Raw genomic sequence first — 27,724 nt, 5'->3', positions numbered from 1 at the left:
GTAGTTTCCTTCATTAAGTGCAAAAGTACTAATCTATTACAACATTTCATGGCACATCTAAAAATTATGACAAGTGTTTATTATAAAGGTATGCACATCACTGCCATTTCTTGTTAGAGTTACTGCAGCTGCTACTGATCATGTGAACTTTAATACTTTGACTTTGGAACTCCAGAACAAAAAATTACAAGAAAACACACCTGCTACATGTTTCTGATAAGATAAAAACCAGCCTTGGAAACTAACACAGGAAGTTATGGCATGATGGATGCATGTATAAAAAATTCATCGTTTCCATAGAAATTAATTTTATTGTTTCAGTGGCTTCCATTTAAATTAAATTTATGACCAACAATATTTACAAAAGTATAAATAAAATCACAGTATCACAAGTCACTTCTTCATCTAAAACATACAATAATCTATCACTGAGCTTTTTAAAATGGAAATATATCTACCAGTGTTCATACTTAAAAAAAAAAGAAAAGAAAAAGCTGAACTTACAATTACAAGTGCTCCCTTCACATTGTAATACGCCACCCTGAATAAGTACTTGCACTGTTAATAGACACTGGGCAGATCTTCCCTCCTTTAAGAAGAACAGAAATGCCAATACAGAAGAGCTGCTCCAGCAACCAAAACACACATTATACTGAGATCGAATTAGCAGATTGGAGAGAATACTACAGTTCACAAGCAAATAAAGGCTGCATTTCACGTGCACTATAATATGCAGTACTGAAGTAAATGACAGTGAGTCGGCATGACAATCTAAAACAAAGAAACTACCACTGTAATGTGTACTAGAGAAGCATGTGCTAATAGCATGACAACTTTGACTGACTCCTGGTACTTATTTTACAAACAAATGAATGAAATATTAAACAGTTAAAGCACAAGTATTATTATATATCCAGTAATACACGAAGTCTGTGAAAAATGAATTGCTCCTATGGAAACTGGAAATGAATTTCACTCTTTACAAATACTGTGTTGCTTTAATTGCGGTTTCCCTACTAAACATCACATAACATATCACATCTTCCATCAACGTATACACGAGCACTCTTGTCTTTTCAGCACAATATTTGGTACTGCAAACACAACTCACTGCATCCCTCCTTGGTCCATGAAATCTGTTAAGTAAAAAAACAAATAATGTAGTAAAACAACGAATAGCTACTTCTGGATAACTGCTTTAAATGTCCTTTCATTCAAATAAATCACCATGTTAAACAGCTGTACTTTGAAATGCCACTCCTGGATGAAGAAAAAACTTGTACAATACAGAGTACATGTTTCTTACAAATGACTAAAATAACAATGGGGTCAAAAGGAATAACATAGTGATGGGTGACTCTACTTTCAACAAAAATCGGTCACATAGTCTCAATGTTCATTTCAGTGTCTTACCTTCTCTCTTCTATAGTCATTCCATGTCAGATCAGCCAATTTTAGAACTGGTCTCCACTTAACCAAATGCAATTTTATTAAATCTTTTACCATAGTTGCAGGGACATCTCGAAGGAAGTTCTGTAAAGTTTTAGCACAAGATGTGCTGTACTTTTTACACCAGAGCCATCAGCTTGGAGGTGATTCAGCCGATGTGCACATTATAGCGAGAAATCTGCAAACTGGTATTTCTGCATGATATTTGTTATTTAGTTCAAACATAACATAGACAAGGTCAATGAGGCAGCACATTTTCCACAACTACCACTCAAAGTGGGAGAAAAACTTATCACATGCATGTCATCCGAGTTCCGACCACTGGTATCTTCACCATAGATCTTTTTATGTCATCATGTTTTCTTATTTGTTATTTTATTATTTTTTAATTAAGAGAGTTGATGTAAGACCCCATGATAAATATTAACTTTCAAGTTTGTTTAGTTACTGACTCTGTGTATTAAGTGTAATTGTCAAATGTGGCCAATGCCCGAGGACAAATATCTCAAAATGGCGGTCAATGATTCCCCCCCCCCCCCCCCCCCCCCGACTAATTTGGTTCGATAGAGCAGATTTTTATCTCTTGCTGGTGTCTTTTGTTTAAGGGAGAATGTATAAGAATCAATTTATTATTAAGGCCACAGAAACAGGAAACTTGCATATGTCCATGGCAGTTTTGCTACTACCAGTCAAGAAAAATTGGTAGTAGCTCTGTTAGTACCAATTAAAAAAATTAATAATAATAATAACAACCACAATTGGTTACTCCATTTCCAAGGTGCCACGCCCAGTAGCCATTCAAGAACAGTCACAGGTGGTCTCTTCATACAGGATCCCAAGTCTGAATAGGATTGCCTTGCCACATTCCCGAGCCTCTTACTGGGTTTCTAATTGGGTTCTCAAGCCTAAGTGTGTGTTTGGCAAGTTAATAAACCTACTTCTGGGTTTCTTTAATTTTTCTTCAATATCAAATAAAGTTTGCTCGTGGTACTTGTACAGGCAACCCGCAATAGTCTCTTCTATCTGGCCAACAAAATGAACATTCAGGGCCCTTGGGATGCATGAAGTCTACTAGCACACCATTCTGTTTAAGTGATACACTGTACGTATTCGCAATCCACCTTTTATTGTCATAAATACAGGCTATGTATTGTCTTTTCTATAAAGCAATTTGTGATAGATTAGTCAATATTAGCTATAAAAGATGCAGCATCATCTGAAACTTTGCTGATAGAAAGTCATTTTTCCTCAGCCAGCACAAATTGGTGATTGTGTAAAACAAATTGTAGACTATGTCTTGTTCCAGAAATGATTTTGCCATTTTCAAATCTTTATTCTCGAGCCAGTCTTATAATTTCTACTTCTGCCTTTTCAATGACAAAGTACTTGATTCCATTCACGTTCTTATCACAAAACCAGATGAAGTCAAATGGTGCCAAAATTTGTGTTTCTTGAAGAATATGCAAATCTTCAAGTTTTTGATATCTGTACAACCTCTGTAATTAACTGTGATAATTAATTACGACTGGGTGTAAAGTAGCCTGGCTACTGTCCCAGTGGAAAGATTGCACATCATCTTACACCACAAAAGAATAGTTTTCTCCATTAAAACAACAATTTCTCTTATTTTCAAATCGAGTTTGATAATCTGCGAATGGTGGCTTTGATGCTTCATGGTGTAGTGATGGCATGAGAGGCTCCACATTTTTCCTGTCAATTCAGAAATAAAATCTTCCTTTCCCAGCTGTTTTGCGTTCAGTGTTTCTCTGCCAGTGCGGACCCACCAATTTAATTCAATAATACCTTCAAGATCACTATTTTTGAAAGAAATTTGAAAAATAGTTCAAACGCGTCTTCCCCAGGGCAGTTTTCGCAGTGATCGAGTGTGCAGTCTTTTGATTCTAAGCTACAGACAATTTTTACATGCAGGTATTTGTAACCTTCCTGCATTTAACTTCCATTTATAATTAGCTTCACATTGTGATGCATTGTACACACACAAATGGAACATTTTCCAGGAGAATCAACAGGCGTATGCCATTTGGGGACATAATTCACAGAATTTAGAGAATCCAATTTCAGGTCCATTGTGGTCTTGATAAGTGATAAATAGTTCTGTCAGGTTACAAAGAAATAGTCATCTCTGTCTCTTGATCTTCTATCCATCAGTTCTACTAAAAACACAATCTTTGATTCCAGGACACATCCTGCTATATTCATCATCTTCAAGGACTTTTTTCCTTGCTTCCTTTCAGGCAGTGCAAGATTTCCTGTTTATTTTTTTAACTTCCTTCCAATCTTCACCATTTCTACTTGGACATAAACTGTGGATGCTGTTTTTTTCATTGTCCAGCTTTTGGTTCCAGCATCAAAATCTGTAGCTAAATCATTGCTGCTAACTTCCTGAAACTCGACATGAGAAGCACCAAGATATTTCAAGCTCGCATTCACTTCTTCAGGTACTTCCATATCTTCACTGTAATCTGATTCAGATGATGACAATGACTTCAGGTTAGCATTTGGTTCCATTCTGCATGCTATACAAAGCTTCTGGCCAGGCTACAAACAATTCTTTGTCAATTTTTTAAGCTTCATTTATTAGCTGAAGGCTTTTTTTATATTGTGTTCTTCTTCAAGAATGGGTTGCAGCAAGGAGTTTGTTGTGATTCATACTTTGTTAAAAACACGTCTTCGTGCTACCAGCAAATCTTAGTCTGTTTATTGATCTTTACTCCAGAGTGGTGCCTAATCAGCTCCAATTCATTTTATCTGGAGTAAAATACTTTCAAATGACACTTTGCTAAATCACCAACCAGTCCAACTGGACATGAAATCGTGGCATAAATTATTCCACGTCCTGGAAGTGTATGGCATGTTAAATTTAGCCATTCACAATAATTAAGCTTGCTAATTAATTCTCATAGTTAAGTTGAATGAATAGTGTAAATTATCAGTTTAAGTTTGGATGTTGAATTCCTGCATTGAAAAATATATTGATCATTACTTTTTTTTTTGTCCTTAAAAATAAATTGATTCTCACACATTTACTTACATCAAATATGCATTTACTGTGACAAAGTTGCTTGTGTTTGACAATAAAAATCTGCTCTTTCTAACGGAACTAGTTGAAAAATCATTGACCACCATTTTGAGGTATTTGACACCCAGAAGTAAGTCAAATTTGACAATTACATTTAATACACCCAATCTAAGTCCAAATATCTCAACAACTAAACAAGCTTGAAAGTTAATATTTGTCAAGTGGTCTTCCATCAACTTTCTTTGGATAAAAAAGCCCAACATGGTGACATAAAAATGTTTTAGGTTGGAGATATCAATGGTTGAAATTGGGATGACATGCGTGTGACAGTTTTCTTTGCCCACTTGTGCTGCCTTATTGATCTTGTCCATGTTATATTTGAATTTAGCACCAAACATTAAGTAGGAATACCAATTTGCAGATTTTTCACTGCAACATTCAACTTATACAGCAATGTCAAACATGATGATATATTCACGATAATATGCACATCAGTCGAATGACCTCCAAGCTGGCTGCAGCTATGGTAAAAACTGTAACAAAATTGGAGATCGTAAGGTGGGAACCTCTGGTTGACTTTGAATGACACTATTGTATTTTGAGGCACTGAAATAAATTGGCTTATTTTAACTGATAGTGGACAATACTGTTAACAGTATATGAAAATTATTTGGTAACTATTTGGAAACTTTTTAAAAAACTATTCTAAATTGCAATGAAGTTTGACATTTGGTATTACCTAGCACACACTAATTCATAAAGTATATACCCTAAATTCAAATGATTAATACTTTCTTCAGCAGAAGTAAACAGCAGAACCTACTCTTGTCCATGAAGTTCTTTAAGAAACAAGAACAGAAGATAAAAATTTTCTGTCATTGCTACTGTCAAGTAAATGGACAAGAAAAGAAATAAATAAAACAGATATTAAAGACAACTACCTGAGCGCAAAAAACTGTAGTGCCAGTTTTCATCACTACCTGCTCTTCTGCTTTACACAGTAGTACATGGGAGGATGCACAAATGCACTGAATAACAATTATGTTGTCATTGAGACAATACTATTATGAGCAATAAGTAATATCTTGTATTCATGTACCCACTTATAAGGAAGGAAAAGTGCACAGAAATCATTCGCAATCACACTAGTTTTTATTACTCTTGCATATCTAGATTTCTCCTATAAATAGCCATCTTCAGTGTATTTGAGTTACAAGTCAACAAACTTTTGGCAGCATGTATCACCACACGATCTTACTAGCGTATAGGCAGAAGGAATCAAGGAATCAAAGTTGATTCGCTTTTAAGGAATTCCCAATTTTAACAAAAATTTCCTTTGGTCCTAATGAAATTGGAATAAGAAGAAATTTACTGAAACTCAGTTTTAATTAAACTCACTTTTAAGAAAAGGTCTGCTTTTAAGGGAAAAATATCAAACACTTTGTAAGCTAAAACCCTGTTCTGATAAAACTCATTTGAGAGTTTGTGGCTACTCCTTTCATTTTTGAACCAAGATGCATTAAACAACTGATAGGGAAAATGTCTGTAATTCACTATCAATTCTTGTTGTCACTAGGTAGGTTGTAGTCTTTGGGCTATAATGTTGAACAAATGCCAATTTAGCAGTAGGTCACGTGATACGACCTTGAAGAAAATGTTGCCATTAAGCAACCTATAGACAGTCAACAGTACTGTACAATAATAGTGCATGAAATTACTGAAGTTCTTCCTAGACTGCTAAATAAAAATGTGCAACCTGTAGTCTGGTCCAAAATTTTGCAAGATCATGACACTGTTGCTGTGGTAACTGCTCTACTTTCTTTCAAGCAAAACAAGACAAGACAGATAACAAATTTAGTTGAACAAGATAAATGGCTATGATCTTTCTTCTTGTTTCTAAATTATTTTTTTATATAAACACATCAATCAACACAAAAAAGATGAGAGACTGTCCTTCACTGAGGCACGGGAGAGATGGGCAAGAATACAGTCAATACTGCGCACATAAGGCACACTATTTCTCAGGTAGTGCAATACAACTGAAAAGTTTTTGATCTGTTCAATGTTACAGCAGGATCTCTCAATTTAACCTACACACACTGAATATTACAGCACAATTGCAAATAATGTGCAGTAATACTGATTGCTTAGGGGCCACTGAGGACTAAGAAAGCATGCCAATCGCATTGTGTTAATGGAATTTTGAATTCTACACTGTGAAAATTTTCTGCAGCGACACAAAGCAAAAGAGGAAAGCTTGTGATTCAGCAGAAGCTCAATTATTTGTGATCATGAATACAATAAAAATTAAATCACTGTGTACAGGGCAAAGAAACATGATTTGACAATCTTCTTTGTGCGGTACAAACTGAAAAGTAAGCAAGCATTCCTTGATGCAGAAAATCACAGCTATTCAGTGAGAAAAAGGGAGAATGATCATGTTTCATCTTTTATAGGAGTCTGCACACCTTCAGACTAATTGTGTAGTTCAAGTCAAAACATTCACAGTTATCTGAAAATATTGTGTGTAGGCTACATGCAGTTTTCCCTTCAGCTCTCTCAATTCTGGTGTTCTACACAATGTTTCTGAAGTTAAAGTGGCATAGGGTGGCATAGGGGGTAGAAAAAGCAGAGTTGTAGTTCTGTGGTTGCAGATGCATCATTTCTTTAATTCTTTCCAGAAAGCAGATTGAAGCCTTGAGGGTTTCTTCATTATACCATCATGAATCTTTTCAGGTTCTAGAAAGTTTCAGGTTTAAAATTGAAACCAAAACTATGTACATGTCCCCTTTTCTTACGTAATATGAAACTTAGTCTATATGCCAATGTTCAGCAAGATTCAAGAAGCCTACAATAAAACCCAAAAGTGTGTATTTCTTTCCTCACAGAGGTAAGGATGGTAAGAAACTGAAGTTTCAGTAACAGTGGCAATAAGCTATAAAAACTGTACAAGGGAACAGCGCACTTTATCATCACTACAGAGCAGTCTCTCACTCAGGAGAAACGCCAGATTTTTTTTTTTTTTTTTTTTTTTTTTTTTTTTTTTTTTTTTAAGAACTTAGGCCTATTCTATTCAGGGACAGAAATTTCACAGAGGCATGAAAGAACGACAACCTTGCTGTGTGATAATAGTAGCGCAGTGAAAATTGCCACTACGACCAACACGAAAATTTTAAACGCAGAGCTGATTTAAAAACATAAATCATTACCACAGACATAAAATCGAGATGGTGCAGCAGGAAGAAAGATCATCCTAATTACACTGACAGATGCCCTGTTCACACTCAGGTAATGATTCTCCTGAGGATCACTGATGATGTATTTAGTCTTGCTAACTGCACAAGTCACCTGCAACATTTGGACCAGTAGAAGCTACCTACAAAATGGCTGTTGTGCAGAGGTCACCGATTTCACTCCTCAAAAGAAAGGACTCAATGAGAAAGAATATTTTACAGGCTATACACTTGTTTGTTGCTGCCCGGGACAGTGTGAATCAAGACTGTATTGAACCAATTTACAATTGTTGGCTACGGGTCTGTATTAGTTGCCATAGAAGGACACGCTGATGGATATTTCCCTGGATAGCCACTCTCTATGGTTACTGAACAAGTCCGTACATGAAATTACAGCACAAAAGTTAATAATAAAGAAAATAAAATTTACACAAATCCTATGCAGAAGACAAGCTGCTGAGTATATATTAGCATAATCAACAATGTAATCGAAATTCACTTAATTTTTTTCCAAGAATTCCTTGACAGAATAGAAGGAACGAGCCACTACAATATTCTTCACTTAGACTTGAAAGTGTGAGGATTATGGCCAAGACTTTCTCATGGTAGCAGAATACTGTGCACCTTTCTGCACAAGAGCCAAGGAGGTGCAATTCAAATGGAGATTAGATTTATGCCTAGTATTAACTAAGTGAAATCTTTCTTGGAAATAAGCTCGTATTACACCGTTAACAACAAATGACTTTAACAAAAATATATATTGAGAGGTCAGTGTCAGAATTCCCAGGCTTCTGAGCAGGGGTTGACAAAATGTTTGTGAACTGATAGTTTCTAAGCCCAAAATACTCTTTGCAAATGAGAACAGTTTTTCAGAATATAATTCCACATGTCACAAGCAAATGAAAATAAGCACAGTAGACTAATTTTCATGTGGAATTGTCACTTACTGCACATACTGTTCTAATGGTAAATACAGCAGCATTTAATTGTGAACAAGATTCTGAACCTAGACTTTCCATAACAGCTTAACATCTATCTGAAAACCTAGAAATTTGTATTGTTGACACTCACTCATCATCTGCCCATGCTATATAATCAAAATGTCAGCTTTAGTTGAATTGCGTGTTAGAAACTGTAAAAACTGAATCTTACTGTACTTTAGCATCAATTTACACTGATACGACAAAAGTCATTGGATACCACCTAATATCGTGTCGGACCCAATGTAATGCAGCAACTAGGAATGACACGGACTCAACAAGTCGCTGGAAGCCCCTGCGGAAATAATGAGCCACGTTGCCTCTACAGCTGTCCGTTATTGTGAAAGTGTTGCCAGTGCAGGATTTTGTGCACAAACTGACTTCTCAATTGTGTCCCGTGAATGTCTGATCGGATTCATGTTGAATCTGGTTTTTCAAACCAATTGCAGAACGATTGTGGCTCAGTGACATGGCACATTGTTATCCATAAAAATTCGACTGTTGCTTGCTGCAAATGTTCTCCAAGTATCCAAATATGATTATTTCCAGTCAATGATCAGTTCACTTGGACCAGAGGACCCAGTCCATTCCATGTAAACACAGCCCACACCATTATGGAGCCACCACCAGCTTGCACAATGCCTTGTTGATAACTTGTGTCTATGGCTTTGTGGTGTCTGTGCCACACTCAAACCCTAACATCAGTGCTTACCAACTGAAACTGGGACTCATTTGACCAGGCCGTAGTTTTCCAGTCATCTAGGGTCCGACCCATACTGTCATCGAGTCCAGGAGAGGTGTTGCAGGCGATGTCGTGCTGTTAGTATAGGTACTCGCATCGGTCACCCGCTGCCACTGCCAACAGATGCCAAATTTCACCGCATTGTCCGAGCGGATATGTTTGTCATAGATCCCACATTGATTTTGGTGGTTATTGCAATGTGTGTTGCTTGTCCGTTAGTGTTGGCAATTCTGTGTAAATGCCACTGCTCTTGGTTATTAAGTGAAAGCCATTGGCCACTAATTTTTCCAAAATGAGATGTCCCATACGTCTGGCTACTACTATCATTCCATGTTCAAAGTCAGTTGATTCCGGGTGTGTGGCCATAATCATGTTGGAGACCTATTCACATGAATTATCTAAGTAAAAATTGTACCTCTGCCAATGCACTTCCCTTTCACACCTTGTGTATGTGATACTAATGAAATCTGTATATGTGCATATCACTGTTCCATGACTTCTGTCACCTAAGTGTATGTTCTACATGCCATAAACTTATGCCTTCAACTGCACAATTTAATACATGTGCTATGTTGCACACAACATACTTCACTAGCAAGCTTGTGTCATCAACGATTTTACAATCTTGTGTCATATATGTAAAAAGAAACAGTAGTGAACCTGGCATTAACACCCCCCCCCCCCCCCCCAATCCAGGAAGTGCCTACTCCTACCAACTTAACCATACCCCAATCAGATGCTACCTCATATCATAGCTATTCTCATTACTGAGGAGAATGGCGATTTTCTGTCTGTTTTTAAAGTATGAGAAGAACGAACTGAGAGCTACTGCTCTGATTCCACGAAAGTCCAACTTCTATAGCAATATTTTGTTGTCAACACCATGAAACGTCTTAATTAAATCAAAGAAGCCACCTAATGTTCACAAGTTTTTGTTTAATTCCTCCAGTTCCTCAAAGAGAAAAAGAAGATACAGCATTTTCAGTTGTTAAACCATGTCTAAACCCAAACTGTACATTTGAAAGCAAATTATGTGAACTGAAATGATAAATTATATACAAGGTGTTCCTCTTAAGAGAAGTCATGCATATTTTCTCTGATGTTCTGACAGATATACGAATTTTATTTTTGCTACATGTAGCTGGAGTCAGTGCTAACAAATACAGCTGTAATGTCTTTCACATGATGTCCAGTGCTGACAGAAAGCACCAGTTTCTTTGCAATTACAAAAAACGTGGTATACCTTATTAGCAGAAACATTAGAAAACTAAGAATAACCAGTACTTTGGCACTGCTGCTACATGGCGGTAGCAGTCAGCACAGGTCACGGCACTGTTATCCTCCGTGTTTTATTGTTACAGTTAATGTGCATCCCTAAAACAAATATTGCACTAGACTAATTTGGGACGAATGGGCACATAAAATTCTGGTTTAATAATTATGTTGTTTGTAACATGAAACAAATTGACACTTTCCTTCGACATTAGGCATCGCATGGATATGTGAGGTGCACTATCGGTTTGGGCTGATCCCGACTACAAAATGCAAAAGCAAAATTTATCAGCAGAAACACCAGAGAAAATGCGCAAGAAGACTCTCAGGAGGGGCACCGTGTATATACAGGCTTACCTGTAGCTTCTGCAAATGCTGGCAGCAGAGAAACAAGTCTAAAATTGTCTGCATTATTAAGTACTCTAATGACACCATATATACACAGACTTACCTGTAGCTTTTGCAAAAGCTGGCAGCATAGAAATAAGTTAAAAACTGACTGCAGTATCCTTTTTCCCTTTTTGATAAAGTGATTTTATTACTGAGTACTTAAATCTATCAGTTTCCTCAACATTTCTAAAGGAAAAACTACAAATGTGGCTAAGGACACTGCTAACATTGGCAGCAAAGGGATTTAGACTCTGGCTACATAGACCACCATATCCATGAGAAACCTCAGTCTTCAGCAATTTAATTACCGACTAAATCTCCCCGTCAGTATCATAGAGATGTATTCCAGCAGGTGTGACATATTAGGTCAGTGGGATGCTTTTGTAAAGAACTAAACAGAGCTGGCGGATGATGATGCTGAGGAGGAGGAGGAGGAGGAGAGAACTGCACTGAATAGCTCTGCTGCAGCTGTCTGGGACCATTCTCCTGATTCAGTGTAGACCAGTAACCCCCTCACTGGTATTCCAACATAGAAAACAGCTTCAAACATCTGGTTACATTACAAATGAGTTCAAATGTGTTTAATATTAGATGTTAGCCATTCAACCTTAATGGGGGTGAGTCGAGTCTGGGTAATTCCCACTCCATTTTAAGAGTTTCATGCGTCTCCATGTATATGTCATATCGTTCTGAACTGTGTCGTTAGCAGCAAAATAGTAAGGAATTAAAACATCATGCCCGATGCTGAATTTTTTACAGCATTGACAGTGAAAATTTAATAGACGGCAAACTTTTTTCCTTTCATCATTTTGTGAGGAGTGTTGGCAAGAAAAAGCTTTCAAAAGGTTTGAAACTATGTGCAAAGTTTGCTGGTAGTTGCTAAGGGCTCTCCTCCTCAAATATTGAACGAATATAGTGCAGGTGATTTGCATGCCGTGGGTTATGCTGCCCCGAGACATGTACTCAGTTTCTGAATTTAATACTTGACTGGGCCGATTCCATAAAGCATTTGGTTTTGATTATCACACAAAACAGCCTCAGATCAAGTTAAACTCAGAAATCTGCGCTTTATAAACATTGATCACAGATTATACCTCGGTGGATTAGGATCATCTTTGACTGGAGAAATGTCGCCAATCGAGTCGAGTTAAATTGCTATTGTCAGTCAACAACAAATGCTTTTGTTTTCTTCAAGTTAAAATTAACACACACACACTGCTGAAGCTCAAAGCATTTTTTGGATATATAAGGTTAGGTTAAAAAATTGTTGGCTATGTGTGTAATAAGTGAAGATAACTGATCTCATAACAACTCTCGGAGACAACTCATAATTAATGTGATTGGTGGACGGCATCTTGTAGACACTTTAGTGGAAGGGTAGGAAAGGAAAATTCGAAATATTTGCTGTGAAAAGTTAAGTAAATCGAGTTTGACAGCAGCCAATAAATAATGACTGAAAGCCACTTAAAAAACATTCTCTAGGCTTGAATAGCAGTAACTGACCCAGTTACACAACGCATAGAATTACACTGAGCTGAAAAGTAATAATTGTAAGGTGCATCTTAAAAGTATTCCATGCCATGTAGAAAAGCTTTCTTGGTCCTTTTGTTTATATTGTCACAGCACATTTTCAAACATTTCCTATCACAATTTGTCCCTACACTCTTTGAATTAAAGTAAAAAATCAGCTTCTTTCCACAATTTTTCTTTGTTAGCCTTAGTAATTTTATCAGTTTATTATTATCTTCTATTTTATCTTTATACTGAGACAATGTGATTTCCAGCAACAAATCTTTTTCAGCTACTGAACAGATCAAAGATTCCCCCTTTTCTGCTTACTATCTTCCATATTTATACCATGACAACTCTGATAATAAATATAGTGTATCCACAATATACGATTAATACCTGCTGCTGAAGAGTGATAATCATGCCAACAGATTTTATTGGTGCTTCCAAGCAGCTTTTGTGGTAATTTAGTCCAACACTGAACCTCCTTTGAGGGATCCAAGTTTAGTGTTGTACAATAGAGCGGAATTCTGAACAGAGTATAATTTATGAGCTAAGGACAAAATCAGAAATCCTTAACTCAATTTTCAAATGTTCCTTTACGAAGTACAACCTAGAGGGATGAGGGGGAGTGGTGGGTGGGGGCAGCTGTGCCTGGTAGTTGGAAGAAAGCACCCGTCTACAAGAAAGGGTAGCAGAAGTGATCCCCACAACTACTGTCCACAAAGTGCCTTACTCAGTACCACATCTACACTTATTATCAAAAGTCTGCCCAAATGGAACTGCATAATTTAAAGCAACACAAATGTCTCAGCAATTGCAAGGGGTATCAAGGACACATCACGTAATATTGGATGGAGAGTCATTGACAAATGTAGAGATAAGTTTGGATGTGCCCCAGGGAGTGTGTCGGGATCCTCGCTGTTCACATAGTATATTATGACCTCGCAGACAATTTTAATAGTAACCTCAGGCTTTTTGCAGTGGATGCAGTAATCTATAAGGAAGTACTGTCTGAAAAGAAACTGCGTAAATGTTCAATCAAATCTCAATAAGGTTTCAAAGTAGTGCAAAGACTGGAAACTTCCATTACACGTTCAGAAAAGTAAAATTGCGCACTCCAGAAAATGAAAAGATGTAGTATTGTATGACTATAGTATAAATGATGTACAGCTGGAATCAGCTAACGCCTTCAAATATCTGTGTGTAATACTCTGTAAGGATACGAAAGGGAGTGACCACATAGGCTCTCTTGTGGGTAATGCAGGTGGTAGGTTATTGGGGAAATGAAATCCGTCTGCAAAGGAGATTGCTTACAAATAACTTATGTGACCCATCCTACAATATTGCTCAACTGTGAGAGACCCATACCAAATAGGACTAAAAGGAGATATTGTATGTGCACAAAGAAGGGAAGCACCATTGGTTACAGGTTTGTTGGTCCGTGGGAGAGTGTCACAGAGATGCTAAAGAAACTGAACTGGCAGACTCAAGACAGACAAAGTACCCCTTGAAAAAGTTCACAGGTAAACCACCAGATGCCAGTGTCCAACGGGTACAAAATTTTGGCAAACGACCATGTTGCTGTTATCAGGTGTGTGCTGGCAGCATATCTGCTGTTCCTCCACTTGTCTCCTGAAGTCAGTTCAATGTCTGGCATCTCTACTTGTATGTGCACGTGCTCACGAAACTAGGATGGAACACTGTATCGATGGGAGGGGTGGGTGTAGGGTTGGCAGGCATGGACATTTGAAGGAGTTGCCATTCAAACGGAGAGGGGGAGGAGATAAAGCATGGTGCCTGCCTCCCCGTCGGTCAGTTCATCAGTGCACCTGACGGTGGGAACGTGGTCGCCTACCAAAATATTGTGCCTGTCAGACATTTTCATCCAGCAGTTCACCCATGAAATATTTTAACACAAAGTATGCCGGGAGAAGCTGAAGAATCATATCCCGTGAAGGCCCACTTTGAAAGTTTTTAGAACCAATTATAGGTGTTGAATCTAGGAATACATTACAGCCCCATACACATCACTCCCATAGGGACTGCAAAGACAAGATTAGACTAAATACAGCTTACCACAGTATTTAAGCAATTGTTCTTCCTACACTTCGCATGTGAATGGGATGGGAAAAGTCCTAATAATTGGTATGATGGGATGTACCCTCTACCATGCACTCTGAAGTGGTTTGGAGAGTATAGATGTAGACGTAAATGATTGGGTCAATAATTATTTGATATTCTAAAAACAGCTGCCAACAGGAGTAACATAGAAGTAGATTTCCTCAGAGTAGTGAAGCAACTTAAATCACTTAACAAAAGCAAGTCGGTCCAAACTGTATACCAGTTAGGTTCCTTTCAGAGTATGCTGATGCCATTAGCTCCATACTTAACACTAATATACAACCATTCGTTCAATGGAAGATCAGAACCCAAAGACTGGACAGTTGCATGGGTCACACCAATATTCAAGAAAGGTAGTAGGAGTAATCCACTATATTACAGGCCTATCTCAATAATGTCAATATGCAGCAGGATTTTGGAACATATATTGTGTCTGAACATTATGAATTACCCCAAAGAATACGGTTTATTGGCACAAAGTCAACACGGATTTAGATAACATCTTTCTTGTGAAACACAACTAGCTCTTTATTCACATGAAGTGTTGGACACTATTGACAAGGGATTTAAAATTGATTGCATATTTCTAAACTTCCATAAGGCTTTTGACACTGAACCACATGAACGGCTTGTAGTGAAGTTGCGTGCTTATAGATCATCATCTCAGTTATGCGACTGGATTCGTGATTTCCTGTCAGAGATGTCACATTTCGCAATAACTGATGGAAAGTCACTGAGTAAAACAGAAGTGATTTCTGGAATTCCCCAAGATAGTGTTATAGGCCCTTTGCTGTTCCTTATCTATAAAAATGATTTGGGAGACAATCTCAGCAGCCACCTTAGATTATTTGCAGATGATGCTGTCATTTATCAACTAGTAAAGTCATCAGAAGATCAAAACAAATTGCAAAATGATATACGAGTGCTTATAGGAATCCGTTAAACTTTAGTTACACAATAAATCAATCAAATAAATACCTAGAAATTACAAACAACTTAAATTGGAAGAAACACAGAGAAAATGTTGTGGGGAAGGACACTTAGAAAATGCAACAGAGCTATTAAAGAGACTGCCTACACTATATTTGTCCTTTCTCTTTTAGAATACTGCTGCGCGATTTGGGATCCTTACCAGATAGGGCTGACGAAGTACATAGAGAATATTCAGAGAAGGGTAGCACATCATGTATTATCGCGAAATAGAAGATAGAGTGCCACTGAAGTTATACAGGATTTGGGGTGGATATCATAAAAACAAAGGCATTTTTTCATTGCGGTGGAATATTCTCACTAAATTTCAATCACCAATTTTCTCCTCCGAATGTGAAAATATTTATCTGACGCCAACCCACATAGAGAGAAATGATCATAATAATAAAATAAGGGAAATCAGAGCTCATACGGAAAGATAGAGATGTTCATTTTTTCCGTGCACTGAGATTGGAATAATAGAGAATTATTGTGAAGGTGGTTCGATGAACCCTTTGCCGGGCACTTGCCGTATTTACTCGAATCTAAGACGCACTCGTATCTAAGACGCACCTAAAATGAGACTCAAAATCAAGGAAAAAAATTTTTCCCGAATCTAAGCCGCACCTGAAATTTGAGACTCGAAATTCAAGGGGAGAGAAAAGTTTTAGGCCGCACCTCCAAATCGAAACAAAGTTGGTCCATTGTAATATGAGACACAATTTAGGTCGAATGAATGACGTTACAGCTACAGTAGTTTCGTTCGAGTCGTGAGCTTAGCAGTTTGGATTTACCAGGTAGCCATTGCTATGCATCAGGCGCTCTGTCCGTATTTATATAGGTACCCTTCCTTTTTCACGTGCTTCGTTTGGTTTGAATAAAAAAAAAAGAAAAAAAAAAAAAAAAAAAAAAAAGAGAGCGGAATCGTCTTATTAGCGAAACAATGGCAAGAGACTGCTATTTGTTGTTACTCACAGCGCTGCTTTCTTTGATAATGATCAACAAGGACCAAATAATAGACTGCGTATGATAGAAGATGTTCTGAATTAAAGTTTAGCAAAAATTTTTCTCCATTTGAAAATCTTTGCAGGCGCCTCTTTAGTACATTACATTCTCCACAGAAATTAGAGTCATCTTAGATTTAAAAATCTAGTCAATTTCCGTGTTTAATTTCTGACTGTATCACTAGTAGGCATAAGAATAATACAAATATGAACATGACATGATATGTATATTCTTCCGCGTTTGCTGTTGTCTCACTCTAGTTTCGTAGTTTATTAGGCAGACAGGATTTAAATGAGATAGCAGCAAACACGAAACAATACATGACTAAATGTTTATATTCGTATTATTCTTATGGTGAAGAGAATACTACATGTGATTCACAATTCATAAAAGTTCCTATTAGCAACCATCTCTTCTCACAGGAAGGAAAAAATTCAGAATGTAGAGTTGGCCATATTGACCAACATCCCAAACAGTCTTGCCAGTCGGGTTTTCGTAGTACATTGAAATGCTGCTACATTCGAAGATGAACAATACGGAATTTGTATTTACTTCATTGGATAATGTACGAAAATGCAGTGGTCTAAACTCGGGGCAGAGAAAAAAAGCTCGTCTTCCACCTTTTTTTTTTTTAATTTATTTACTGACGTAGAGGTTTTGGCGCCAGTATTTATCTTTGTGCCTGCAAAGCATTCATGTGTAGCGCTACATATATTCGATGGCAGAAGTTTGTTGTGGCGGCACCTACCAACATTTTTCAGCACTTCTGCTTACTTTGCACTCGATTTGAAGCCGCAGGCGGTTTTTTGGATTACAAAAACCGGAAAAAGTGCAGTTTGGATTCGAGTAAATACGGTAAATGTGATTTGTCAAGTATCCAAGCAGATGTGGATGTAGATGTAGAAAATCAAAATTTTACTGCCCCTGGAAGCCATTAGCTACACAACCCACAACAAGCCTTCAGGTGACCAGTTGGAGTGAATTGCACAAAGCAACTTTTTTGGATTAGCAAAGAAAATGATCACAGATCAACCTGAACTCTGAAATTTGAGTTAATCTCAGATTATATTAATGTGAACTAGGTTCATCTTTCAGTGGCAAGATTTCACGGATCAAGTCAAGCTCAACAGCAACTCCCAGTTCACAAGCTAATGACATTACAAGGGAAATTCTAAATACCTTTGGGGAACAGTCAAGTGTGGAACTTGACTGCAGGCAGTAATGATTAAACACTTCTACCAAAAATTCTCTCAAGGCTTGAACAGCAGTAAATGCATAATCCATATTAAATTTTTAATCACCGAACATGTGCTTCAACAGATATGACAACTGCACACACACTGACGAACAGAATAGTAATATTCATTTTTAAGTCAATTATCAAAGTGATATTTATCAGCTAGAGTTCAGTTTAAGATTGTTTCTGTGACTCTGGAGTTTTGTTCTGGTATGATGTTTATAGGATCTAATGTTCCACCAAGCATAAATTCCAGCATTTTTTTTTCCACTTGTCGCTTCTTTTCCCGTGCGTAGTATTTATTAACATGAAAAACTGCCGAGCTGTTTAAGTTTAATACTCAAAGTAAAACTACACTGATCAACCATTATTACAGTCACACCGTTTGGCTTGCACACTATAGCTGTCAGTGCATCAGATTAGGAGCCGGAAACAGATGCCACTCTATTTGTTATGAGAAGGGTCAACAAAGAAATTCCGTTACCTACAGAAAATGAAGCTAATAGGAGTCACAAAGCAATGGTAGTGGCATTCATTAACAATTTAATTTACACAAAACAGTTGAAAATTAAAATATAATGGAAAGGATAGTTTCTACTCACTATATAGCTAAGATGCTGAGTCGCAGAAAGGCACAATGAAGAGACTGTCACACAATTAGCTTTTGGCCAACAAGGCCTTTGTAAAGATTAGACAACATACACACGCACACACTCAAGCAAATGCAATTCACACAGACACGACCTCAGTCTCCGGCAGGTGGAGCCAGACTGTGAGCAGCAGGGGATTATGGGAGAGGCAACTGGGTGGCAGTAAGGAGGAGGTTGGGAGGGTAGGAGTGGGGGTGGTAAAATTCTGCTAGGAGCGTGCAGGGAGCAGGAGGACAGAGGGCATGGCAGCTAAGTGCAGTTGGGAGATTAGACGGATGGGGGAGAGAGGGGGGTGGGGGAGGTTGTGGATAAAGTGAGACATAAAATGACAGGGTGAATTGCTGGAATAGAGAGCTGTGCAATGCTGGAATGGGAACAGGCAAGCCGTGAGGCAAGGTGTTGGAGGCAGGGGTTGTGTAGGGACAGATGAGGATACTGTGTAGGTTCGATGGGCTATGGAACAGCACTGTGGGAGGAGCAGGAAGTAGGTAGTGGGTAGGACATTTCTCGTTTCAGGGCATGACGAGAGGCTCATATACCTGTAATAGACCTAAATGCGAGACCTGTCCCATACATACTCCCACAACCACCTACTCCAGTCGTGTCACAAACATTGCCATTCCATCAAAGGCATGGCTACCTGTGAAACTAATCATGTGATCTACAAGCTAAGCTGCAACCACTGTGCTGCATCATACATGGACACTACAACCAACAAGCTGTTTGTCCGCAGAAATGGTCACCGACAATTTGTGGCCGGGGTCACCCTGTTGCTGAGCACGCTACCCAACACGATGTCCTTCATTGCAATGACTGCTTCACAGTCTCTGCCAATTGGATCCTTCCTACCATCACCAGATTTTCTAAATTGTGCAGGTGGGAACTCTCCCAGCAATATATACCACATTCTCGTAACCCTCCTGGTCTCAACCTTCGTTAGTCATTGTCTTTACCCACTTAGCCCCTTCCCTGTTGCCATTTCAGCACTATGCAGCTCTCTATTCCACAAATGCAACCAGTCTTTTTAGTTCTCCCCTTTTCCACTAAACTCTCCCGCCCCTAACCCTCTGCCTAAGCTCCTGGCTGAACCTGGGTGCCCACTCTCCACCTCGTCCCTGCACACTCCAAGCAGTACTTTACCATCCCTCACCCCCTCCTTGCCACAGCCTCCTGTGTAGTCCCATCCAGTTGCCTATAATCCCCCGTTGCTTGCAGTCTGGCTCCAGCTGCCTGAGACTGGAGTGGGGAGTGTCTTTCCGCCGTCCACCTAACCTTCGTAACCTGTTAGTTCATCCCTATGAAATCCCCAAACCACCTTCCCTACCATCTGGCTCCTATCCTTGTAACCGCCCCCGGTGTAAAACCTGTCCCGTGCACCCTCCCACCACCACCTACTCCAGTCCTGTAACCCGGAAGGTGTACACGATCAAAGGCAGAGCCACGTGTGAAAGCACCCACGTGATTTACCAACTGACCTGCCTACACTGTGATGCATTCTATGTGGGAATGACCAGCAACAAACTGTCCATTCGCATGAATGGACACAGGCAGACAGTGTTTGTTGGTAATGAGGATCACCCTGTGGCTAAACATGCCTTGGTGCACGGCCAGCACATCTTGGCACAGTGTTACACCGTCTGGGTTATCTGGATACTTCCCACCAACACCAACCTATCCGAACTCCGGAGATGGGAACTTGCTCTTCAATATATCCTCTCTTCCCGTTACCCACCAGGTCTCAATCTCCGCTAATTTCAAGTTGCCGCCACTCATACCTTACCTGTCATTCAACATCATCTTTGCCTTTTCACTTCCGCCTCGACTGACATCTTTGCCCAAACTCTTTGTCTTTAAATATGTCTGCTTGTGTCTGTATATGTGTGGATGGATATGTGTGTGTGTGCGAGTGTATACCCGTCCTTTTTTCCCCCTAAGGTAAGTCTTTCCGCTCCCGGGATTGGAATGACTCCTTACCCTCTCCCCTAAAACCCACATACTTTCGTCTTTCCCTCTCCTTCCCTCTTTCCTGACAAAGCAACCGTTGGTTGCGAAAGCTAGAATTTTGTGTGTATGTTTGTGTTTGTTTGTGTGTCTATTGACCTGCCAGCGCTTTCGTTTGGTAAGTCACATCATCTTTGTTTTTAGATATATTTTTCCCACGTGGAATGTTTCCCTCTATTATATTTATATATATATTAATTTCTTTTAGTTGGAGTTCTTTAATTTCTCTATCCACTTTCAGTGTTACCATTCGTATTTCATGCCCCCATGAGCATGCACTGTACTTTTATTTTATGTTCATGTTGGTGGCAACATAACCTCGTATATTAGTATCGATATTTTACATTGGGACCATTCTCTCTCTCCCTCTATCTGTCCCCCCCCCCCTGCCCCCTCCCCATCGGAGGGATTGGGAGAGGTAGGCGGCAGTTTTCGAGTCTATAGCAGTCTTGGCAGTTCACATGTCACACATCTGTCTGTAATTATAAGTTCTTCTTAGTTCAATACATTACATGTATTGCTGTCACAGTTAACTTACACGTTTGTTCTTATCAACTCAACACACACATTCCCCCTTTCGTATTCATTTTCTCTGTCTACTAGGAGAACAACATTTTCATCTAATGATATAACTCATTTAGTGATGTTTCATTCACTGATGTGAAGGAATTGCAACTTTTAGTATATTTTAAATCTGTATCAGAACAAGAAATGAACAAGAACACAAGGGATAATAATATACATTACCACTTGTGTAGCAATATCGTCTCAAAAAATTAATCAAAGTGTATGAAAATTAATACAAACTACTAAATATTTCTTTCTTTCTTGGGGCCTTTGTCCCACGTCACATGGGACTGGCAGTGGTACGATTGATTTGGCAATGTTAGGCGCAGAGGGTCGTCAGATGTCCTTCCTGCCGTCGCCCCGAACCCCCCCCCCCCCCCCCCCCCGAGACGGAATTAATGCACCCCAGCTGTCTCATGGAATAGTGCAAAGATTTTCAAATGTCTGCATGTCATGTAACTGAGGTGGAACGTGGGGACCAGCCTGGTACCCACCTAGTGGGATGTGGAAAACCGCCTAAAAACCACATCCAGTCTGGCTGGGATACCGGTCCTCGTTGTTAATCTGCCGAGCGGACTTGAACCGGGGCCGGCATGCCTACCCGAGTCCAAGAAGCAGTGCATTAGCACTCTCGGCTACCCTGGCGGGTTAATACAAACCACTAAATATAACTTGGGATTAATATCAGTACCATCATCATGGCTGCTTTTGTCCATTTTGTGGAACAGTAGGTGATTGAAATTACCACCTTTAGTTTTATGCATTTCAAACTTGAAAAGTTTCCGACACACTTTTTGTTAGAGTTTACGCAGCACAAGTATTTACACAAAGATGAAATATAATAATTTACTGTTAAGTGTGTCTAAGAATTATACCCTGTCAAGTGCAAATGCCTGTTTGGTCCTTTTCTTTATATTCTCATAACACGTTTCCAAACTTTCCCAATCACCATTTGTCTGTATGTTCTGTGAGTAAACACAATTTCGTTTGCTTATTTTCATCCAGCTTTACAATGTGGCATGTTGACAACAAATAATCTGTATCTATGATGTACAAATAATATCTGTGGTTTACGTATGAAAATTGTTTGGACAACTAATTTTAGAAGTGTTGCCGCCAAGCGTGTTTCATGATAAGTTACATCAAACTGAAACTCATTTAACTGATCCAACAGATTCCTGAACTGAATTCAGTTTCTGATATAGGGGGGAGGGGGAGTGGGTAACAACAGCACCTCCAGTCAGCACCGTTCATACAACTGGGCCTGAGTAATACAGACAAATTGGTTCTAGGAAATATCAACCAATTAGTGACACTCTTGCCAGTATGTTATCCAGGCAGAGAAAAAGCAAACTATGCTTATAGATCTTTTTTCTTCTTGAAGAAATGAAGGAGAATATTTAAGGATTTTTCTTCTTGTTTAATCCCCCCTCCATCCGCTCCAAAGCAATAAGCTGAATAAAATAATTTTTGAATGTAACCAATTTCTTCTTCAGTCTTCTTGTTGCCTTAAGACCAAGACACCAGTCGGTGATTTTACATATAAAAAAATAAAAAACGTAAATGGTGGGAAATTAAACACATAAATACAGGTATTTCATACTTTTCGATTTAACAAATCTAGAATTATAGTTTGTTTCAATTTTTTCTAATGATTTTTTCTATCTGGCTTTCTAGTTCATAACTACATTCAAAACTTTTGATATACAGCAAAAATTTAGCAAAGTCCAAAAGTGATTACAAGAAACAGATTTATGTTGAATAAATGTATACAGCATCAAAATGTAGGGCAGTAGTTTATCCAACTTTTAAATTTTAGCTGTGCTGTCAGATACCACACTAACCCACACCTCGTAGATTTCGATGAATTCCATAAGAAAAGCCAAAACTATGCAAGAGTTGTGACTGTGCCTACATTGTTAGGCTTTGCTCTTATTTCTCAACCTAACCACCATTTCAGAAATCACTACACATTCAAAAAGAAAACCACATTCTATACACCACTTGAAAAGTCTCCCAGCAAATCGAATATAATGATTCCCCCCACACATATAATATGCTAAGAAGTCTAACATAGATCGCTCTTGTTACATAAGAGGATCCGCATCTGAACATTTCAAAGGTAGTTCATGTATTATCCGGAAGGGGTGCTACCATAGCTCTAGTTTACCTTTGCCAACTTTCCCTCCATTGAATTTATGGAAGAATACTTAAGTTCTAGTTCATCCAACATGCTGTTTGATAATGCAAATACAAACAACACTGCATATTGTATAGTTATTGTTAGCTTGGCAGTGATATGAGACAAAGCAATTGTGGTATGAATTGTTCCATCTTTTATTGTCTTCTAATGATTCAGACCTATGTGTAAGAGAGCTCAAGGAAGTTTATGCCACAGTGTTTGTGAACATTACTTGAAAGTCGACACCTTGCCAGTGTCATTATATCTCTGTAATGTGTTTTTTTGTTTTGTTTTTCTCTGTTTATGTTGTTTCATTGTGAGTAAATTGTGTGAAATTAATAATAACAATAATGCAAATGCAGATGGGAACAGAGTGAATTAGAAGGGACCAATAAATAATGTTGTTAACAGCATGAAAACTATATTCCAGGAACATAAAACCAGTATCATATTGTATTTATTTTAGAATTTGATAAGGCCATATAACAAGCATTTATGATTAGAGTGTGCTACTTATATGGCCTAAAAAAACTTCCAAATTCTGATTATGGCTTACTTTATCAAAATACTGGAGGTACACCTCTATTCAAACCTTGAGCAAGTGTGTTGACGTATAAAATGTGCCCGCCACAAATAACATTGTCTTCTACCGTTCCACTGTTGTTTTATAACTGTGAGCCCATACCTATTCCTTCATTATTGCTTCACCTAACGAAGTGATATGTTGTGTTGTCATACATCAAAATGAGCTGCCGTAATATAAAATAAACAGTGAGCTAGGTGAGAAAAAAAATTAGGATTAATGAAAGAAAATGCTCAGAATACGAGCTAGCAGCATAATCCCACAAAAAGGCAGTTATACACAAGGTAATTAGTAACCAAATAAGTGTCTGTTGGGGATCTGATGCAACTGCACTGTCTTAATTAATGCTTTGAGTGGATCATTACTGTGGGGTAACACTTGTGTGCAGCAATATAATGTAAGTTTATTTTGTTATTTTTTGAATATAAAAGTTTATCTTATCGTTGTTTAATTTAACTAAGATTAAACTGTGATTCTGCACATACATGTTCACCTCAATACTATAAAAACAGCTATTCTTTACATGTGCACAAAGTATCCGCATGCCCACTAAGGTTATGAAAATCGGCACCCACGTTCAATGGTTAAGGAAAAAATGTTTCTGCCTCCAGAGATATATTTTTTTTTCTCCATGCTGAACAATTGGATAAAATACCTAAGCGTTAACAGAAGTAATGCAGGTATCCTTGCGAGTGAACAAAATGGTGAAAGGGTTGGGGGTAGAAACTACAGATAGGAGTAACAACAATAAAAAAATTAAATGTCACAAGAGTGCTGACCGTCATCCTTAATATTAGCACACACTGACATGTCACCACCAAAACTATTCTACAACGAGAGGCAGAGAGAGAGAGAGGCAGAGAGAGAGAGAGAGAGAGAGAGAGTATTTACAACTGCTATCATTTATTTGGCAATGTGTTTCATGTAGGAAGTGGTAAGTAGAAAGATGCACTTTTTGTCACTTTTCTACATATATATGTAATAAAAACAGAAAATACTTACACCTAGAGTTAACAATTTTCACCTCCTCAAAATGTTTGTTCATCTGTCTTCTCTGCATCTGATGAAAGAGCATCTCTGAGGGCTTCAACACAGCTCTTGGGAATTAAAGTTCCTATAAAAACATAGAAAACAAATGTCCTAAATACTTTTTCCACACAACAGAAATTTTTACAAACAATTCTTATCAAACTGGATGCTGGTTCAAACATTCTACAGCTAATGTTTTACAAGAGTTCTAAAATGTGTTTCAGAAGTTAAAATTGCTGTATAGATGGAATTCTTACCAGTAACGTTGCAATTAAAGCAGATCAATTCTTCGCAAAAGAATTTTGTACTGATGATAAAAATCTGCATTATTTCACAGTAATCTCTTAAACGATTAGTCCAAGTTCTGTCAGTTCCGCTAATTTGTTTGTCAAATACTATCTCGAAGTTAAGTGACAAGTTCATCTATCTGTCTTTTTTTTTTTTTTTTTTTTTTTTTTTTTGTGTGAATTAATGCACCTACTTCACATTATAGCCCCATATACCAAGTGTAGATGCACCTTGCACCAATTAATAAACAATTTGTGACGATTATATTACCCCACTATTCATTACATAGCAGTCAATATACTTGAAATTCCTTTGAGTGTCTAGTGGGAATGTAATGCTGCTATACTGAGGAGTAGATCATGGAACTTTAGGTTAAAGCCTATTCTTTTCTTGAGTTCCTAGATGTAAATAAACTTGTAGTTATGAATTTCATACCTAAATGAAATTGAAACTGTTAATTTTATAGCACCGGCAACAGCTTATTTCAATGTTAATGCCTATTTTAGCTTTAAAAACCTAAAAGGTACCTTTTTTTTAAAAAATAAAATTCTAGAATTTTTAGAAGATTATAACTGCATACAAGAATTGAAGTTAGGAGGACTGAAGACGATATCTGAATAAATATTTTAATTAATTAAGTCCATAGCTCATAGAATCCTGCCTGTTTCCACAAAGAATAATATTCATAGGCCTGCAACTGATCCCAGATGAGAGGGGGGAGGGGGGGGTGGTTACCACACATACACGAGGGGGAGACAAAGCCGCCTAACCACTGCGCATTGTATTAAAAAAAGAACTCCACCTCTCCCTGTGGTTATAAACAGAGTCTCAATGTAGAAAAGTGAGGCCAACGAATCTTTGTTACACCCGCCGATGCAAACTAGAAATACTGTATCGATGAATGTATAACACGCAGCATGTTATGTATTCAAGTTTCAACATAAGAAAATACCGAAAATCACTAGTTCAAAGTCTAGTCATGTAACACTGACTGCCACAGTTTCTGCACAATATGACAGATGGAAAAGTTATACACTGCCAAACATGGAACAAAGAGGTTATCTATTATGTTTTTAGGCTTATTAGTTTTTCCTGCCATTTCGGAATTGTAAACTTCTTCTCATATCGCTTGACACCGGAGCATTTCTGAAGTTGATATTTTGTAAATGTATTTTGAAATTATGCAAAGAGACACAGGGACTCAATTGTTCACTTTTATTATAATATTTAATTTGCTGGGTTAAATTTTGATTTCCATCTCCAAGGACATGCCAATATGTAGAATTGCATAGTATGGGCAACAGAAAATCCGCATGTACATCAACAGTTACCACTTCATTTTGCAAGGTGATTGTGTGGTGCAGGTTGACGGCATCCCTTATCAAAGGACCATATTTTTTTCAAGGAGATGAGTCCTGCCAGTTCCGTTACCTGGTAAACATTACGATAGTCTTACGCGCACTGTCATTCCAGTCCTTCGAGAGTGTTGATCTGTGGACGAGGCCATTTTTATGCAAGATCACACACCTCTGCACATTGCACAGCCAGTGAAGCAGCTACTGCAGAGGCGTTTCAAAAATTCTAGATTTACAGCAGCCATTTCCCTACAGCCTAGCTGTCCAGATCATCTGATCTTAATATGTGTGACTTCTGGCAGTGGAGTTATCTGAAAGATGTGTTCAGTGTGTGATGCAACTGACCATTAGAGCCCATTTTGTTATGAGATATTATACACTAATTAAAGTTGTTTTCGAAAAGCATTCGCTTAGTATGATGTTAGGGTAGGTGTTACGATTAATGCAAATTTGAAAGTGTGAATATTTAAATTACGACTTTTATTTTTTCTGAAAGTTTGACTTGCATTCTTTATGTGTACAATTTTGTCACTCATATTATTATTGTCACTGAATTATCCTTTACGCTATTTGATATTTCATGTAACTTAAAAATGCAGTATCAATAATCGATACAGAAATCTTAAGTTCTTTGTCAATACGACTCTGTGATCCTTGGTCAGCAACGTGATTTCGGTCACTTGTGTTTTGGCTGCGGTCGAGATTTGTTGTTTTTATGTGTGTTTCTTGATAAACGTGTGGTGCCCACAATGCACGTGGTACTTTATTTTTGGGATTTCAGGTTGTGAAATTTACTAAATTACTTTCAAGCTTAAAGTTCTAACAATAAATGTGTTTTCTTCCCCCCCTAAACAAAAAATCGTGGAATCCTGCTTCATGATTTCGGTAGTCTAGTAATAGTCAAACCCCGCACCTTTTTCATCCACAACAGCAAAGGAATCAAACATCACCTAGACAACGAAGCCACATGCACAACGGATATTCAGCAGCATCAAGATACGTGACATCATGATCATCTCTACAAATTACTTGTTATCCATTAGCCACAGTGTAATGGTGTCTTTATGGAAGTAACTTTTATCATAGTAGAGAGGGTCCATGGTAACTGGAGGCTCTGTG

The 27,724-nt window shown here is 38.1% G+C and overlaps 1 protein-coding gene across 4 annotated transcripts in view; it reads right to left on the bottom strand.

Moving 5' to 3' along the window:
• Positions 1-291: 291 nt before the first annotated feature.
• The window catches only part of LOC126204419 (protein strawberry notch), a 264,401-nt gene continuing 236,968 nt past the window's right edge, over positions 292-27,724 (bottom strand). For 3 of the 4 annotated variants that reach the window (XM_049938805.1, XM_049938806.1, XM_049938807.1), the window contains 2 exons: positions 24,936-25,047; positions 292-1,136 (listed from right to left, as the gene is read on the bottom strand). In XM_049938805.1, the coding sequence (XP_049794762.1) occupies positions 24,962-25,047 (86 nt within the window). In that variant the 3' untranslated portion in view covers positions 292-1,136; positions 24,936-24,961. Of the gene's footprint in view, positions 1,137-9,414; positions 9,558-24,935; positions 25,048-27,724 lie in introns of all 4 variants that reach the window. The other variant, XR_007540499.1, reaches the window with a different exon arrangement.

The sequence above is a fragment of the Schistocerca nitens genome, chromosome 9 (assembly GCF_023898315.1).
Source record: "Schistocerca nitens isolate TAMUIC-IGC-003100 chromosome 9, iqSchNite1.1, whole genome shotgun sequence".
In the NCBI taxonomy this organism is placed as follows: domain Eukaryota; kingdom Metazoa; phylum Arthropoda; class Insecta; order Orthoptera; family Acrididae; genus Schistocerca; species Schistocerca nitens.
This window is presented reverse-complemented; position numbering and strand designations above follow the sequence as displayed.